Below are 18460 nucleotides of genomic sequence, written 5' to 3'. Positions count from 1 at the left end.
CATAAACCACCCGCAGATTGTAGTTAGAAAACCAAGCAATAACCCTGGTTTAATTCCTTCAGATGAGGACGCCAGCCATAGTACCACGCTTCAGCCTTCTGCAGATCCCCACACAGGTTTGGTGGAAGACTCGGACAGGACAGGACCCCTTTCAGTGACAGCTCGTAAGGATAACAGCCTTCAGTCTCCCTCTTGACCTGTCTTCCTGCTTCAGCTCTTGCTCTCATTGGCCCGGATGCAGAGCTGGGTGGCGGGATGGCCCACGCGGTGCGGTGTGGCTTGGCTTGTAAAAGCCGAGGACGTAAAAGCCATCTTCATTGTGTTTTCTTGGTGGTTCTTTAAATCTGACCATACCTTCCTTCTTGGTGCTTTCCAGATTCCATGACTTCATGTTAACACACAAATAAAAAGGCCGTGGGGCTCCATTCCTCTTGATATTCCTTCTCTGAATAGTTATGTCCGTGAAATCCACGACCACGGTGAGGACAGTGGGTTCTCTATGGTTTAACGGACCATCTCCTTTTGATTCCCATCTCTCACTCGAGGCTGAAGAGGGGTAGGATTGTCTCGATGGTCGTAAAAAGCTATCTGGGCGCCAGATAATCGTGAGAGTAGGGAAATCATCACCCAGAGGAGCAAGTCATGCTGACAGGTGACCTAAGCGGCAGGCCTAGGAGCAAAAGAAGAACACGGGCTCATGTCTCTCCCTATTACTAAATATATGGTAGAAACAATGTGAAACTTCCAGTAGATTTGCTGGCCACTCTAATTACAGATACAGCTATCCCTAGAGATCACCGTCATTCATACTTTCTTGACAGAAGATGAAAGAAATCTAGAATGAAGAGGGCCTCCTTTCACTGCTAGCTGCCTGTAATGGGCAGAGGTTTTTTCCTGTGAGCCCTTTGAGGCAAAGGGAGAAATCAGCAAGCATGTCTTGATTGTCAGGAATGTAAACAGCATAGTGTTAAGCATTAGAGGAGATGCAGAGAAGCTTAAATATGGGTCCCCGCCGATGGAGGGGCTTGTATTCCTACTTTATGTCCCTGTTGATGTTTGTTCTGACGTTGGGTTTGGAGTTGGGTGAATGTCTTTCTCCCGGTTGTAACATTCACTTGGTGGTGGACCTGGCGTCGTGGTGTGCCCTGTGGAATACTTGCACCTGTAACTCAGAGGTCAGTACCTTTCTTAGAGGAACGCTCAAGAAATGAACTCAAAGCAGTCAGAGCCATCTCGGACATGGGCAAGGGTTCAACCTGAAATGGATAACCTACCAGTGAGAGCCCTGCGTTTGCCCAGACAGGCGTCTCCTGGCGTTTCAGGGCCGTGATGAGAATCCTCATCCAGAGATGAGATCAAGAGCCTAAAACTTGAGCACCATGGTAACTGAAGTTCATGTTCTTTCGAAGCGACTTAAGTGTTTCCTTCTATAAATTTGATCTGAGTTACTTGAGCAGGTTATTCTACATGAACGTCTTCCTCTTTTGTGGCTACAAGTGTTCTACCTGCTGTGATGGTGTTTATTTTCGCTACACTCACACTTCCTGACACACAGCTAAGGTGCTCTTGATGTTGGCGGGAACACTGGATCCAAACATTCCTTTCTCTATCTCTGTGTGTTGTCTGATTTTCTGGAATAACAGGAAGCAGTGCTATCACTGGGCCAGGATGATCCAGTGGTGGGGGGGGGAAACAAAGTTTTGGCTGTGACTTCACCTTGGCCCTCTATCTCGTTGATTATACTGGAAGACAAAGCCAGTTGGGGGCAAGGCAGAATATCGTGGTGCGTTTCTGTCAATCAATCAAGGAGGATGGTGTACACAAACTTTGGTATTCCTGTGTATCTACCCATCTGACCAGACTCTAACTAAATTCCCCCCACCCCCATCAGCAGATAACAGAAGGTTTATTTCATGGCTTCAAATTAATACTGGATTCATCCTTTACTGAAACAGAGCAGAGTGATACTCAGAGCTCCTCTACATCACATGGAGGCTTGGAAGAAGACAAAGACCATCCAGTGGCTGCTACTCCAACATCTAGCAGTAAGGACTGTAAAGCCCAGGTGGCTTCAGCTATTGAAAAAAAAAATCAATAAACTCTGGGTGCTTTTGCAGTGTCTTTGGTGGAGGTATATCAGCTGGCTGTTGTTAAGCTATTCCTTATGATCAGAAGGTGTGGCTGGTGATGGTTCTCTGCCTTCTTTGCTTTGTAGATCTCATAGAAGCCACTGTGCATTAAGTACAAACAATTTTTTTAAATGTTTTTAAGGTTGGGTTTCTCAAACTCTAGAGTTAGTGTCTTCATTTAAAAATAACGAATCACTTATATATGATTTATAATTGGGGAAAAGATCTGAATGATATCACTCTCTATTTTCCTTACATTCATATTATTTTGCCATTTATCCTCGGGGCCATAAATCCATAGTGCTGGTGACTAGGAAGCAGTGCCCTCTGGCAAAGGAGAGAATAATCGAAGGCTCATGTCTTTGAAGTTTTGCATTTGCTTCCAATGGCAGGTAGCAAAATTTTACCTTTCAATTCAGTAACGTACGTGTTTCTTCCACTTCATCAAAGGTGGATCCAGCTGATAACAGCTCAAGATTATCTAGTACCTGCATTGACGTTAAAGTCACAGTTCTGGTGGCATAAACCTTATTTTAATAAACCCAGGCAGGTGTTGCAACAAATGTCTCTTCTGAGCATTAGGATCACCAAAATCTCTTCCACTGAGTGATACCCAGTTGGTGTTGATTGCAAAATATCGATTCTGTTCAGTAGTGTAGCAAACTGCACTGCTCACCGCTCCGTGTACACGAATAACAAGTGGAAAGCTTTTGCAGCAATTGCACATTCTGAAAACCAGCGCATGATGGGTAGTGGTCTTACGGGTGTGGGTTTACCATTGATTCCACCTCCGCACAGATAGGAATGATGGCAGAGGTGGAAGAAGAGGTGGAAGTCTTCCTGAAGACTCAGCTACTTCCGTGGAAGGTTATACTCTTCATTCTCCAGACACAAGTGAATATAGAACCCTCATCCTGGTGACCCCTACCAAGCCTGGGTCCCCTGGAGTTACTGAAGTTACTATTGTTGGAGATTCCACCTCTAATGTTGATCTTTCCTCATCAGGTAATTTGGCCATTTGTTATCTGGTTTGCTTTCTAGAGGGAGAAGCAACACATACTTTCATACTATAGGGATCACTTCTCTGTGTAGGCTGCGATGAGATGGATTTGTGACATGGGGATGGCTTTTTATCACACATCATCATTCTAGTGCAAGTCAACATTTATTTTAAATAATTAATGCTTTTATGTGCCCATGTAATCTCTATTTTTTGTGACTTGGTTGTTATGGTAGAATTTCTTTCTTTTTCTTGTTCCTGATCTTGTGACATATTTAGTTGAACCATATGAAACGGATATTTTTGTGAGTAAAAGTAGTCCAGTGTTAGCAATTCCATTTGATTCAACTAATATATGCTGCCTATGTAGCAGGGTTTTACCCATCTTGTGAATAATTTCTGTATACTGATGTCTTTGCTCTGAAATTATTCTCTTTTATTGGTGATGGATTGGTGAATTTTACTTTTGGTGAAGGGCTGGTGGATAACTTCTTCTAGTTATGATGCACACTTAAAACTTGATGATTTAGTCTACTGTTAATGAACAGGCACCATTTCTCTTGTGATGGCAATGAGATGACCAAAAATGACTTATTCAATTAAGTTAGGCATGCACCCAGCATGAGCATGTAATTCTTTTCCCTCTCAAATAAGCAATCTTCCGGAGTTTCCGTCGTGGCTCGGCGGAAATGAATCTGACTGGTATCCATGAAGACGCAGGTTTGATACCTGGCCTCGCCCAGTGGGTTAAGGATCCGGCGTTGCAGTGAGCTGTGGTGTAGGTCACAGACACGGCTCGGATCTGGCATTGCTGTGGCTCTGGTGTAGGCCAGTGGCTACAGCTCCTATTCGACCCCTAGCCTGAGAACCTCCATATGCCACAGATGTGGCCCTAAAAAGCCACATTTTTTTAAAAAAAGAGCAATCTTCCCTACTTCTGCTTTTGTTTCTCCGTTTGTATTAAGAAACTAATACTCAAGAAAAGAGAACTGCAAAATACCTTCGCAGGCTAAGAAATTAAATTCAAACTTTCTCCTCCTGATGCCAGTTATGAAAGTGTCCTTATCACTCAGTCATAAAGGTATATTAAAGATTAGTGATATTAAATTATATATATATCATAGCAGTTAAATATATTAAATATATATTAAATTATATACATCATAGGCATGTATATATGTATGTGTATATATACACACATGTATAGCATAGGTCTTTTCCCTTCTCCCTCCCCCTCAAAAGAAGAACAAATCTTGTGAGAACTCAATATATAAAACAGATGACAGCTGTGATACTCTGACTGGTGTGGAACAGAAAACCAAGAATGCCAAATGCTTGACCTCTTTTCTTTGGGCTGCCCATCTCAGGGCTTTTAAGGAAAACCATTTTGAAAAATGCTAATCCTAAAGCATTACTGGCAAGCTAAAGCCCCCTACGCTCATTGGTTCTTTATTCAGAGGGGTTCTGCCCTCCGTTATTGAAAATTCCAAGTAGCCTTGTGGGGGTTCTTCTGGAGAAATGACTCTTAGAGCCCTGCCTGGTGTCTCGGCAAATCAGACCTGTGATGCCACCTAATGAACTTGAATTTTAAATGGCAATTTTAATAGTTACTATAGCCTCAGAGGATTACATAGCCTATTCGTTAGTAAATAAAATGCTTCTAGAAAATTGATATTTCCATACCCTGATTTGGTACAGACCGATTTCCTATGGTTCTCCATGGATTAACAGATCTGACTAGCATCTTTAGTTTTTTTTCCAAAACAATTGAGGCTCATTTCTTCTCATACATTTTTTCCCCTCAGTCTTTATTCTTAATGTTAAGAATGAAAACATGTGGAATTGTGGGAGTGGTGGTGGTGGTGATGGTGAGGGTACGTGATGGTGGTGGTTTTGGTGTCGACATTTCAGCGAATGCTGTTTTCAGTTATTCTAACCATCAGCCAGGGAACAAAGAACCTGTCTCCTCTGTTCCGTTACCTGAGAGATTACATTGCTTAATCCACCTGCCTCCCCTTCTCTAAACAAGGACATGGCGAAGAGCAGATCACTGTGTATTCCTTGTGGGTACCTTTCATAATGGGTGATGATAACCATTTTATGAAACTCTTGTCCTATTTTGCTTTAAGATTTCATTATAGTTTTAGAAAATGTATGGGGGGCGGGGGGAAGAAGAGCAAGCATTTCCATGTGCCGAATCCAAGATTTGGTCTGTGGATGCAGATTTTTAGCAATTCATGGACTTATCCTAATCTAAAGCCTTTTGGTGATGGATGTTTGAGAAGATGGGTTGTCTTAACTCTTGGTGGTGAACATCCAGGTTTAATTTTTGGAAAATGTTATTTGAAACATGTTCTAATAACCAGGTACACCTTGAGCTCATGCCAGTTCTCATCTCCCCGTGTCTTTCTCAACTTATTTTCAGACTCGTTTTCTCTAAATAAGCAGTTGACTTTTCTCTCGGAATTCTCACACAATTCAACCCCAGGATCTTTTACTGCACACCAAAACATTTTGCTGTTTTTCGCTTCAGAGAAATCTCTTTAAATGTCTCATACCCTAAACCACGGAGTACATCCATTCCCAACGATCACATTTGTCATAATCCAAAGCATATGATCCTTCGTTCAAAGACACAGTGTCAAATTCCAACCTCTGACTTTCGAAAACCTCATAATATTTTTGTTAGAGTGTTACAGGTTGCGGGTTTCTACTAAAGCTACACTTCTATGGTCATCCTTGATGGACTGTGTTGTCCCAGTTTTTTAAATTTTGATTTGAGCTCTAGCCCACTCACAGGTGGATTAAGTAATTCATATCGTGGACCCATTCAAAACTCCTTTGTCATCTTTTCTGGTTACCTTTAAAAGACCAAACAGAATTCCTGCTGTGGCAAAATAGGATTGGAGGTGTCTCCGCAGCGCCAGGATGCAGGTTCAATCCCCAGCCCAGCACAGTGGGTTAGCGGATCCAGCGTTGCTGCATCAGCGGCATAGGCGGCAACTGCAGCTCTGTCTGATTCCTGGCTTGAGAACGCTGTATGCCATGGGGCAGTCAGAAAAGGAAAAAAAAAAAAAAAAAAAAAAAGGCTAAACTTTGTGATGTGCTGCATGAAAACGCAGATATGAGGAAACACAAATGGCAGTGCCACTGAACACACAGTACTAAACCTTTCCTTATTGCTCTTTACAGAAGACCAAGACCCCTACTTTGACCCCAGCGGGAAGTCCTTTACTACTCATGGATCTGAATCAGCTGGTGAGTTTGAACTGCTTTAGTCATTTACTGTTCTCCTCAGGGAACCTGCAGATTATTCATGACATGTGAGTCCGTGTCTCCCGAAGACTGGTTCTCATACATTCTGTGTACGCATCACCATCACAGGGAGGGCTTATCCAGCTGCATTGCTGGGCCCCATGCTTAAAGGTTCTGATGGGTGGGTCTGGGGTGGAACCTGAGCATCTGTATTTCCAGTGAGTTCCCTGGGGATGCTGATTCTGCTGGACAGGGACTCCACTTTGAGAATTACTGTTGTTGAGAAAATTCTTCCCTGTGAGAGGACCAGGAAGAATTCAGGCAGGGTCTCAGTCTGACACTGCATCACACCAGGTGATGAAGAATGTGGATTTTGGAGAAAGAATGGTCTGGGTTTGATTCCAGTTCCTCCACATGCTAACTGGGGACTCCTTTAAAGGATCTGAGAATTGGAATGATAATCATTGTCACAGGGCATTGCTTTAAAGTCTAAATGATGTATACTTGTAAAGCGTTTATCATAACTCCTCGGCACATGGCACGCTAGCTAGCGTTTATTGAGAATTTACTGTGTGCTGGTGGCATCGTTCTGACACTTTACACGTATTAGATTGGACCATAAGAAACTGCCATTTCTGTATGTCAACAAGTATGCGTGATTTCATGTTTCATCTATTATTAACTCATTTAATTATGTCAGTACTTTTATTTTCCCAGTATTACAGATGAGGAAACTAAGGCTCAGAGGGGCTAAGCAACCTGGCTGAGTTGGCATGACTAGTGAGCTGAGGGGTGGAGCCAGGCTTCAAGCCCTGGGGTCTCATATTACCTCTCAGAGCATGATCTGGAGAAAGTACCCTGTGATGACCATAATCACTGCCGTAATTACTGTAATCATCACACCCCTAGAAACCTAACTCCAGGCAGCAAAAGTCTGCCATGAGGCCCGGTGACTTGTGACGATGGATGCTGGGGCTACTGAAAGGTTCCGCAGGTGCTGTGTGCCTGTGGTCTCCCTGAGCATCACTGCGCCAGGTGGCCGCATGTGAGCCAAGTCCTCCCCTTTATGCCCAAGTGGGAGAAGGGTTGCCTCCAAGGCTTAAAGGTTCACACACTTAAAGCAAATATGAAGATGGATATTTACATGGCAGCTTCAGTAATAATCTATTATGTAAGAGCACAGGGATGTAGAGGCCCAGTAGAAATGCTTCTAAAATAAAGACAGGCTCTCTGGGGGCCTTGGGTGGGGGCATTTAGCCTTTCCCAGCCTCAATTTCTTTACTAGTAAAAAGGAAATCAGAACTTTGGCCCCTGTTACCTCCTAGAGTTCTTGTGAAGAGCAGGAGGTATCCGGACTAAGAAAATATTTTGGAAATGATAGGGACTTAACGACTAAAGGCAGTACTCTCCAAAGGCGACAGACCCCAGCTACTCCAAGTGTGGTCCTTGGTTCATCTCAGAACTGGCCAGCAATGCAGAATCCCCAGCTCTCCCAGACCCACTGAAACAAGGGCTCCATTTAAGTAGACCCACCCCATCCCACCACCACTACGTGGTTTATCTGTATATGAAAGCTTACAAAGCACGTCTTAGACTGTTTGGTCCTCATAGCGGAAGCCGGAAGCCGGTTGAATTCTCTCTCTGCGCATGATGCTAATTGGACCTCACTTCCCAACTGCAGTGTCAAGCATTCCTCTTTGCAGAACTTGCTTTCCCAGCCAGCCCTACCCTGGGTAGCTTTGCAGAGACCTCTAGGGCAGGAGGTGTGGCCTGCTGTGTCTCGTCCATCTTCTTCGGCTCTTGCTTGAAGTGAGAATCAGGTGGGCGAGAGTCGCCTCTTTTGTTTGACTCCTGTGCAGGTGTCTATTGTTCAAATGGGAGCGTTCAGCTGGTTGTACCACACCCAGATCTTTCCTTGCTGGGAGCGCTTCTTTTGAAAATCAAAATAAAGAGATTATGATCCATTAATGACCTCCCTCTCAAATCTCAAAAGGCTGCTCTGAGTCAGAGAAAGGCCTACAAGAGTGACTGTACCTCTTAGGTGGTTTTCAAGGCCAAAGAGCTCCAGTTTAGATGGCCAGTGTCCCTTGACCCGGGCAGGTGAACACTTGCCAATAATGACTAAGGCAGCTAGAGAAAGGCCCTTGGACTTCTGAGGTTTGTCAAGTAAAAGACCGCTGTCAAAATGGGAAGTTGAAACAGACCGACCTCTGGTAGAATTTGTTTTGCTCAATTTTAACAAGAACGTCAGTTGCATCCACAGGAGCCATTCTACCCAAAATAAACATGGCCATCAGCATTTCACAGTCCGTTGAGCAGAGTCTACACTTAATCTCCTGAGAAAAGGCCATTTAAGGCCTGGCCGTCTTCATCCATTGATTAGCCAAACAGACTTCCTCAGTTTTTTTCTTCCCTTGGCAGCTTTCAGGGGATTCTGCCATGGGTTTCCCATTGGGTAGGGGAAAAATAGTTCACTTTGGTGGGAATTTTTCACATTCTGTTTGGAGGCACTGGAGGAAGCACAACACACACACACGCACGTGCGCGCACACACATATACCCCAAACTTTCATTTGGGTGAGTATCTTCACAAGAGAGCTTAGACGTTTCTTTTAAAACATGATTGCCGCCCCCGCCCCCCCAAAATGAAATTCTCTTGTGCCACAGCGGGTTAAAGATCCGGTGTTGTCACTGCTATGGCTTGGGTCACTGCTGTGGCATAGGTTGGATTCCTGGCCTGGGAACTTTTACATGCTGTGGGTGTGGCCAGTAAGTTTTTTAAAAATTAACAATACATAAAACATGACTCCTCCCTCACTTTGATGAACCTCCTGTTCTGACTCGTAGATTCTTTATCTTGTGATACTTCCTGCTCCTGTCCAGTTTGAGATTCTTTGTCTCCTTATTTGGTTTTGTAGCAGTAGAAAATGCTGTCCTCTAAAAATTCTGGGGCTGCATTAGTAGACACTCTCATTAGGGTGATTTTGCACAGACAGAAAGGGCCATTGCCCTCCCCACCACACCCAGAATCCTTATTTTTTTTAATATTTATGGTTATGTCCATTGAAGATACTGGATGTGGTTTTTAGATTTGCTTCAGGCCATCTAGAGCATTTGAAAGCCCTAGGCATCTCGTTAAAATGAGGATTCTGTGGTTTGGGGGTGGCCCGAGACTCTGCAGCAAGCTTCCATGGGCTGTTGCTAGTCCCGGGCCCATGCTTTGAGTGGCAAGGTCCTAAATTAAAAATAGAAAACAGTAACATTGCCAAGTCCAAGATGGTACTGCTCATCAAACGACAGGCCAGTAAATCAAGAGACAAGTTGTTACAGCAAAGAAAAGCGACTTTATTCAGAAAGTCATCAGGCTGAGAAGATGGTAGACTCGTATCCCCAAAATCCTTCTTGCCTGAGTTAGAATCCAGGCTTCTTTTATACTAGAAGGGGAGGGAGTAAAGTTAAATATTTCCTGGTTCCGGTCAGCCTCCAGAGGGGATGTGTTCATTTCTTCCTTTCTGCAAGTGAGCCTGGTCAGGATGTTTCCTGTGAGCTAAACAAAGTTATTTTAGCTTCCAGCTCATTACCTGAGAGGTAGGGTTCCCTTTACTTGTATAATTTATATATTACACAGATAATATTATGTATAATTTAAGCTTATAAAGCAACATCCCTTCACTGATGAATTTGTAATCAAATATACAGATTCTTCCCTATTACAGTAACTGCACACAGTTATCACGCTTATTCGCTTCTTCAGGCCTCTGAAAAATGGTGATGAAGCGGATTCCTTTATTCCCCTATTTTATAAGTGAGAAAATAGACCTGGAGAGGGATGACTTCACCCAGCAGCGGTTGCTGATAAGAGACAGAAGTCGGATTTCCTGTGCTGTACCATTGGAGAGAATCCTCGTGCTCTTGTTGAAAAATAACATGTTCAGACCTTAGCCTTAATCAAACCGAACTCCTCTGGGGAGATATTTTTCATGCGACGTATTATGAATGTCTGTGGCTTGAATCTATAAATAGCTTTGCGGTAATGCAGCCCCACAGCGGTTGGCCCCGTGTGCTGCTTTGTAAGGAACTTGTGCTTGTGTGTTCCAAGTTCTGATTGAAGGATGTTGTTTTTTCTCTAGGCCACTCAAGTGGGAGTCAAGAAGGTGACGCAAACACAACCTCCGGTCCTATACGGAAACCTCAAATTCCAGGTGAGTTTTGAGCTGTGACGAAAAAATTAATGCTAAGAGGAGGTCTCTGTCGGAGGTCCTGGAAAGGAAGCACACGCTCCTAAATGTCTCACCTTGAACCTGATGGCCCTTCTGTGCAAGCTAAAGGGTGAAGGGGAACAGGACAGCCCCTTGATGGGAAAGGAGGGAACATTCATTTTTTTTTCCTCCATCCCATAGATTGGCTGAGCTCATATTCAGACTTGGCCCTGGTCTGTCCCAAAGAAGCTCCATGTTAGTTTTTAAAGCTTCCTTCCCAAATGAGTGATCACCCTGGGGACTCTGTGCCATGCCCAGCTCCTCCCTGTCCCAGTCCACTTCCCTTCTTCAATTCTGGGTTTGGGGGTGAAGCATGTGACTTTCATAATACAGACAGTGAGGAAGATACAGGGGCTGTATGTGTTGGGTAGAGTGAAATTATTCCTTTGGCTCCCAAACTACCTTTTCTCAGGGACAGCCTTGACCAATCCAGACAGAAGAAAGCCTCAGAGTGTGTTCCACCTGCAGTGAGAGGGCTGCCCCCCCGCCCCCGCCCCAGTTCCCTTGAGCATCGAAATTTAAGGCATTCGAGGCAAACGCTGTATTTGCCTTGGGCTCAAAACTGTGCTTTTGTCAAGAGAGATTACAAAAAAGGAAGGTTGTTGTTTTTTTTTTTCTTTTTTCCCTAGGGTTTTAAGTTATTCCTTTAAATCACTCCTCTTCAGAACTTTCCTGGGGGAGAGGGGAGAGGGTGACGTGGCTTTGTCCCCTCGCCTCGGCTTGTCTGAGCAGGACATGAGAAAAAGAGCAGCAGGCTGAGCAGCTGGGGTCAGTGGGATGCACTTTGCCATAAGCAGGCAGCGGGATTTTTCCCAGCTATGGTGGAACATCTCAGGGCTGGAAACCTGGGGAAAGACCAGAAATGGTACCTTCCTGCCAGCCTCCCCCATCTGGATTCTACTTGCCTCCTCAAATTCACCTAACCAAAGAGAGCTCAGGCGGAGGAGGTACTAAACAGGAAATCAGGAGAATCAAGATTCCCAAAGAAGAGTAGCTAATGAATGACTTCCCATCTTCCTTGTTCCTTAAGCTTTAGTTCATGGCACGGATATACAACTCACTGTGCAACTGAATTTATTCAAATGGTCAAGTCGTATTTCAGTCCCAATACAGCTTGGTTTTAAAACATGTCTGTAACACTTTATTGGTCTACAAGCAATAGCATTACTTATTGGAGATGTTTTTCAAAAACACAGCTAAACAAAAGGGTAAAAATACAGATCCCCTATTATCTACCTCACCATCCAGAAATACCATGGTTTCCATTTTCGTGTATGGCCTTGCTGTCATTTGTCAATGTAATTTCTATACAAACATGTAATTAGACACACTGTTTATTAGTAAACTACATTCCCAACTGGTTACCCCCCCCCATAGCCTTCCAAGGTTATTAAATATTCTTTCCCTGTATCTTAGTACATAAGACAGTAGATGTATCCTAATTCACTTAACCAATCCCTTACTGTTGGACATTAGGACGTTTCCAGCTTTCACTACTGTAAATAGCACGGGAATAAACATCTTTATAGCTAATTCTCAGGTCCTATAAAGTCTTAGAAATGTAGCTCCTGGATCAAAAGCGCACACGTTTTGAAAGCTTTTGACAAGTTTTACCAAATACCCGCTCCCACCACACAGACACACACACACGCACACAGACACACACACACACAGAAGATATGCCCTTTTCCCACTAGTATGTGGCCTCCACTTTTGCTCCGTAATAAAATGTAGCATGATTTCATGTAGGAAAGGAGTCTTCCTTTTAAGGGATGTTCTTTTAATCTATTTACTAATATTGCACCAAAGGCATTTACAAGTTTCCACAGGTCATTCTACGCTTTTCTGGAAATGTATTTCTCCTGGAGGGACTTGGAAATCTCCATTGATGATAAGGGGTGAAAACAAGAGGGCCGTCAGACAAATAGCAAAAGTATTCTTCCCATATTATCTGGCTATTGGCTGGGCCTTTGGTTGGACCTACGCGTACAGCGGACTATAATTCTTGCTTATACCAGGTCAATCTCTAAAATGTGTCTTTGTCGTCACAAGGCACATTTCCCAAGCTCACTCATGCTTTTTGCTTCTCTCACACCAGAATGGCTGATCATCCTGGCGTCCCTTCTGGCCCTGGCCTTGATTCTTGCAGTTTGCATTGCCGTCAACAGTCGGAGGAGGTAAGGGGATGCTCCTCAGAGCCTTCGGCTTTGAAAGGGCATTACTGAAACTTAGGCTGTATAACTACTATCTATAAAGTAGATAAGCTACTGGGATATGGCGTACAACACAGGCAGTACAGCCAGTATTTCATATTTATTTTATATGGAGTAAAATCTAAAATATATTGAAGTACTCTGTTGTACACCTGAGACTCATAGAATATTCTAAGTCAATTATTCTTCAATTATAAAAAAAAAAATCTTGGTGTTCCTGTCATGGCACAATGGTTAACGAATCCAACTAGGAACCATGAGGCTGTGGGTTCGATCCCTGGCCTTGCTCAGTGGGTTAAAGATCCGGCATTGCCGTGAGCTGTGGTGTAGGTCCCAGATGTGGCTTGGATCCTGCGTTGACTGTGGCTCTCGTGCAGGCTGGTGACTATAGCTCCAACTAGACCCCTAGGCTGGGAAACTCCATATGCCGAGGGAGAGGCCCTAGAAAAGGCAAAAAGACAAAAAAAAAAAAATCTCGAGTTCCCTGGTGGCTTTGTCACTGCTGTGGCTTGGGTTGCAGCTGTGTAATGGGTTCCATCCCTGGCCTGGGAACTTCTGCATGCTGTGGGTACAGCCAAAAAAAAAAAAAAAAAAAGAGCACAAAACAAAACAAACCTTAGGTGATTTTTCCTTGTTACACAGAGTGGAGCTCCTGGAACCAGCAGCCTTGGTACCCTGAGAATCTTTTGAGAAATGCAGAATCTCAGGCCCTAACCCAGACCTCCTGTATCAGAGTGTATGGTTTGATAAGATCCCAGAGATTCGTGGGGACAGTACAGTTTAAGAAGCTGTGCTCTGGCCTGTTCTTCAGAGAAAGGAGACTGTGATTGTTTGCACCTCTGCTTTTCAATAGTAGTTGACTCTTTTGTGGGTTTTTTTTTTTTTTTAATTACTCAAATGAATTTATCACATCTGTAGTTGTATGATGATCCTAACAATCTGATTTCACAGGATTTCCATCCCACAGCCCAAGCACATCCCCCCACCCCCCAAACTGTCTCCTCCAGAGACCATAAGTTTTTCAATGTCTGTGAGTCAGCAGTGAGTCAGCATCTGTTCTGCAAAGAAGTTCGGTCTGTCCTTTTTTCAGATTCCACATGTCAGTGAAAGCATTTGATGTTGGTGTCTCACTGTATGGCTGAGTTCACTTAGCATGATAATTTCTAGGTCCATCCATGTTGCTAAAAATGCTAGTATTTCGTTCATTTTAATGGCTGAGTAATATTCCATTGTGTATATGTACCACATCTTCTTGATCCACTCCTCTGTCGATGGACATTTAGGTTGTTTCCATGTCTTGGCTATTGAAAAGAGTGCTGCAATGAACATCGGAGCATATGGTTTTTATTCTTCAGTTTGTTAATGTGGTGTATCATACTGATGGATTTGTGGATATTGAAGAACCCTTGCATCCCTGGGATAAATCCCACTTGATGATGATGTACAATCCTTTCAATGTATTGTTGGATGTGGTTTGCTAGTAGTTTGTTGAGGATTTTTGCATCAATGTTCATCAGTGAAACTGGCCTGTAATTTTCTTTTTTTGTGGTATCTTTGTCTGATTTTGGTATCAGGGTGATTGATGGTGGCCTCATAGAATGAGTTTGGGAGTATCCCTTCCTCTGCAACTTTTTGAAATAGTTTCAGAAGGAGAGGTGTTAGCTCTTCTCTAAATGTTTGATAGAATTCGCCTGTGAAGCCATCTGGTCCTGGACTTTTGTTTGTTGGAAGATTTTTAATCACAGTTTCAATTTCAGTTCTTGTGATTGGTCCATTCATCTTTTCTATTTCATCCCGGTTTAGTCTTGGAAGATTGTACTTTTCTAAGAATTTGTCCATTTCTTCTAGGTTTTCTGTTTTATTGGCATATAGTTGCATATAGTAGTCTCTTATGATGCTTTGTATTTCTGTGATGTCCATTGTTACTTCTCCTTTTTCATTTCTAATTTTATTGATATGAGTCCTCTCTTTTTTTCTTGATAAGTCTGGCTAAGGGTTTATCAATTTTGTTGATCTTTTCAAAGAACCAGCTTTTTGTTTCATTGATCTTTTCTATGGTTTTCTTCGTTTCTGTTTCATTGATTTCTGCCCTGATCTTTATTTCTTTCCTTCGACTAACTTTAGGTCTTGTCTGTTCATCTCTCTTGAGCTGCTTTAGATGTAAAGTTAGCTTGTTTATTTGAGCTTTTTCTTGTTTCCTGAGGTGGGCTTGTATTGCTCTAAACTTTCCTCTTAGAATGGCTTTTGCTGCATCCCATAGGTTTTGGAGTGTCATATCTTTGTTGTCATTTGCTTCTAGGTATTTTTTAATTTCCTCTTTGATTTCTTCAGTGATCCATTGGTTGTTTAGTAGCATGTTGTTTAGTCTCCACGTGTTTGTGGGTTTTTTTTTGCAGTTTTTTTCTTGTTGATTTCCAGTCATATAGTGTTGTAGTCAGAAAAGATGCTTGATATGATTTCAATTTTCTTAAAGTTACTGAGGTTGGATTTGTAGCCCAGGATGTGATCAGTCTTAGAGAATGTTCCATGTGCACTTGAGAAGAATGTGTATTCTGTTGCTTTTGGATGGAATGTCCTCTAAATATCTATGAAGTCCATCTGGTTTAATGCATCATTCAGGGCCTGTGTTTCCTTATTGATTTTCTATCAGGATGATCTGTCCATTGCTGTAAGTGGGGTGTTCAAGTCCCCCACTATGATTGTGTTATTGTCGATTTGTCCTTTGAAGGTTGTTAGCAGTTGCCTTATATATTGTGGTGAACCTATGTTGGGTGTGTAGATATTTAAAATTGTTATATCTTCTTCTTGGATTGATCCTTTTACCATGATGTAGTGACCTTCCTTGTCCCTTAAAATATTCTTCATTTTAAAGTCTATTTTGTCTGATATGAGAATTGCTACTCCAGCTTTCTTTTGATTCCCGTTTGCATGGAATATTTTCTTCCATCCTCTCATTTTCAATTTGTATGTGTCCCTAGAAGTGAGGTGGGTCTCTTGAAGACAGGATATATATGGATCTTGTTTTTGTATCCATTCAGCCAGTCTGTGTCTTTTGGTTGGGGCATTTAGTCCATTGACATTTAAGGTAATTATTGATATGTATGTTCTTATTGCCATTTTATTAATTGCTTTGGATTTGTTTTTGTTGCTCTTTTTTCTTCCCTTCTCTTGTTTTCTCCTCTTGTGGTTTGATGACTATCTTTAGTGCTGTACTTGAGTTGACTTCTCTTATTTGTTTGTGTATCAATTATAGATTTTTGGTTTGCAGTTATTCTGAAGTTTTGATCTAAGAGTCTGTGCACATATATGAGATGGTTTTAAGTTATTGGTCTCTTAATTGCAAGTGCATCTCCAGTGTCCTGCATTTGTACCCACCTCTTCTCATGATTTCTGATTTTGGTGGCATAATTGTGCATGGATGATTTCGTATCTTTACTGTATATATACCTTTACTGGTGAGCCATGTCATTTGTGGTATTTTTGTTTTCCTGTTGCAGCCTTTTCTTTTCAGCCTAGAGAAGTTCCTTTAGTATTTGTTGTAAGGCTGGTTTAGTGTTGCTGCATTCTCGTCACTTTTGCTTATTTGTGAAGCTTTTGATTTCTCCTTCAAATCTGAATGAGAGCCTTGCTGGGTAAAGTAATTTTGGTTGGAGATTTTTTCCTTTCATCATGTTAAGTATATCATGCCACTTCCTTCTGGCCTGCAGAGTTACTGCTGAAAAATCTGCTGATAACCTTATCAGAGTTCCCTTGTATGTTATTTTTTTCTTTTCCCTAGCTGCTTTCAATATTTTCTCTTTGTCTTTAATTTTAAAAGGTCAGTTTGATTAATATGTGTCTCAGGGTGTTCTTCCTTGGGTTTATTATATATGAATTTGAGCAAGTGGTTCCTTTCCCATGTTAGGGAAATTTGCAACTATTATCTCTTTGAATACTTTTTCTGTCCCCTTCTCTCTTCTCATTCTGACACCCCTATAATATGGATGTTGGTGTGTTTAACATTGTCCCAGAATTCTCTTTTGTTTTCTTTGTTCGTTTTCAATCTTTTTTCTCTTTTCTGTTCCACATCTGTAATTTCCACTAATCTGTCCTCCACCTCGCTTATTCATTCTTCTGCCTCCTGTATTCTGCTGTTAGCTGCTTCTAGTGAATTTTTTATTTCAGTTATTGTATTTTGCATCTCTTCTTGTTTAAGTTTTATATCTTGTATCTCTTTGCTCAGTGTTTCCTGGAAGTTATCCACCTTTGCCTCCAGTTTATTTCCAATGTCTTGCATCATTTTCAGCATCAACAGTTTAAAGTCTCTTTCCTGAAGGCTGAGAATCTCATCACTTAGCTGTTTTTCTGGGGTTTTTCCTTTCTCCCTCATCTGAGTTATAGTTCTCTGTCTTTTCATTTTTATAGGTTTTTGGTGTGGTGACCTTTTTATAGATAATAGAGTTGTAGCCTCTCTGTACCTCTGGTGTCTGCCCCCCTTGTGGCTGAAGTCAGTATGGGGGCTTGCTGTAGGCTTCCTGATGGGAGGCACTGGGGACCGGCAGCCGGGAGGTATGGGGTTGTTTATATCCTACCTCTTGATGTGGCCTCCTCTTCTTCTTCTGGGTGGGGCTTAGTCTCTGGATGGGATTAGAGGCGGGTTGTGTGCCTGAGAGGTCTTTAGGCAGCCTGTTTACTGAGGGGTGGGGCTGTGATCCCACCTGGGTTGTTGTTTGCCCTGGGGCTTCTCAGCACTGATGGGTGGGGCCAGATTGTCCCAAAATGGCCACCTCCAGAGAAAGGCATGCTGCTGAATATTCCCGAGAGCTTTGCTTTCATTGTCCTTCCCTGGCAACAAGCCACATTCACCCCTATTTTCCCAGGATGTCCTCCAAGAACTGCAATCAGGTTTGACCCAGATTCCCATGGAGACTTTGCTTTGCCCTGGGACCCAGTGCAGGTGAACGTCTGTGTGCGCCTTTTAAGAATGGGGTCTCCATTTCCTCCAGTCCCTTGGAGCTCCTGTGCACAAGCCCCACTGGCCTTTAGTGCCAGATGCTCCAGGGGCTCTTTCTCCCAGTGCCAGATCCCCACACGTGGGAGTTTGACGTGTGGCTCAGAACGCTCACTCCTGTAGGTGAGTCTCTGTGAACCAGTTAGTTTCCAGTCTGTGGGGCTTCCCACCTGGGAGGTATGGGGTTGTTTATATCACGAAATCACCCCTCCTACCTCTTGATGTGGCCTCCTCTTTTTCTTCTGGAGTAGGATATCTTTTTTAAGGTTTCCGGTCCATTTGGGTGAAGATTGCTCAGCCTTTAGTTATGAATTTTGTTGTTTTAAGGAGAGAAGTTGAGCTCTAGTCCTTCTATGCCATCATGTGGGGGTGTGCATGGCCAGGCACACTGGGGACCAGCAGCTGGGCGATGGACAGCACGCCTGGCGCAGATGCAGAGGAAAAGAAGACACATGCAGTTGGCACGAGGCAGCTGCACTCTGCTTCCGGCACTGCCTTGGCCAGGGGCTGGGGAAGAAGATCTTTTTTTTTTCTTTTTTTGTCTTTTTGCCTTTTCTAGGGCCACATCCGTGGCATATGGTGGATCCCAGGCTAGGGACTGAATCAGAGCTGTA

At 43.0% G+C, this 18460-nt stretch overlaps 1 protein-coding gene across 18 annotated transcripts in view; it reads left to right on the top strand.

Moving 5' to 3' along the window:
• Positions 1-18460, top strand: part of CD44 (CD44 molecule (Indian blood group)) — a 96257-nt gene that overhangs the window by 66906 nt on the left and 10891 nt on the right. For 11 of the 18 annotated variants that reach the window (XR_007134383.1, XM_047775990.1, XM_047775989.1 and 8 more), the window contains 6 exons: positions 63-164; positions 1956-2045; positions 2928-3134; positions 6322-6387; positions 10515-10586; positions 12742-12820. Coding sequence is in view for 17 of the 18 variants with exons in the window: in XM_047775990.1 (XP_047631946.1) it covers positions 63-164; positions 1956-2045; positions 2928-3134; positions 6322-6387; positions 10515-10586; positions 12742-12820 (616 nt within the window). In the remaining variant the exon portion in view is untranslated. The remainder of the gene's footprint in view (positions 1-62; positions 165-1955; positions 2046-2927; positions 3135-6321; positions 6388-10514; positions 10587-12741; positions 12821-18460) is intronic. The other 7 variants (XM_047775999.1, XM_047776001.1, XM_047776003.1 and 4 more) reach the window with 3 other exon arrangements.

The sequence above is a fragment of the Phacochoerus africanus genome, chromosome 4, assembly GCF_016906955.1.
Source record: "Phacochoerus africanus isolate WHEZ1 chromosome 4, ROS_Pafr_v1, whole genome shotgun sequence".
NCBI classification, from domain to species: Eukaryota; Metazoa; Chordata; class Mammalia; order Artiodactyla; family Suidae; genus Phacochoerus; species Phacochoerus africanus.
This window is presented reverse-complemented; position numbering and strand designations above follow the sequence as displayed.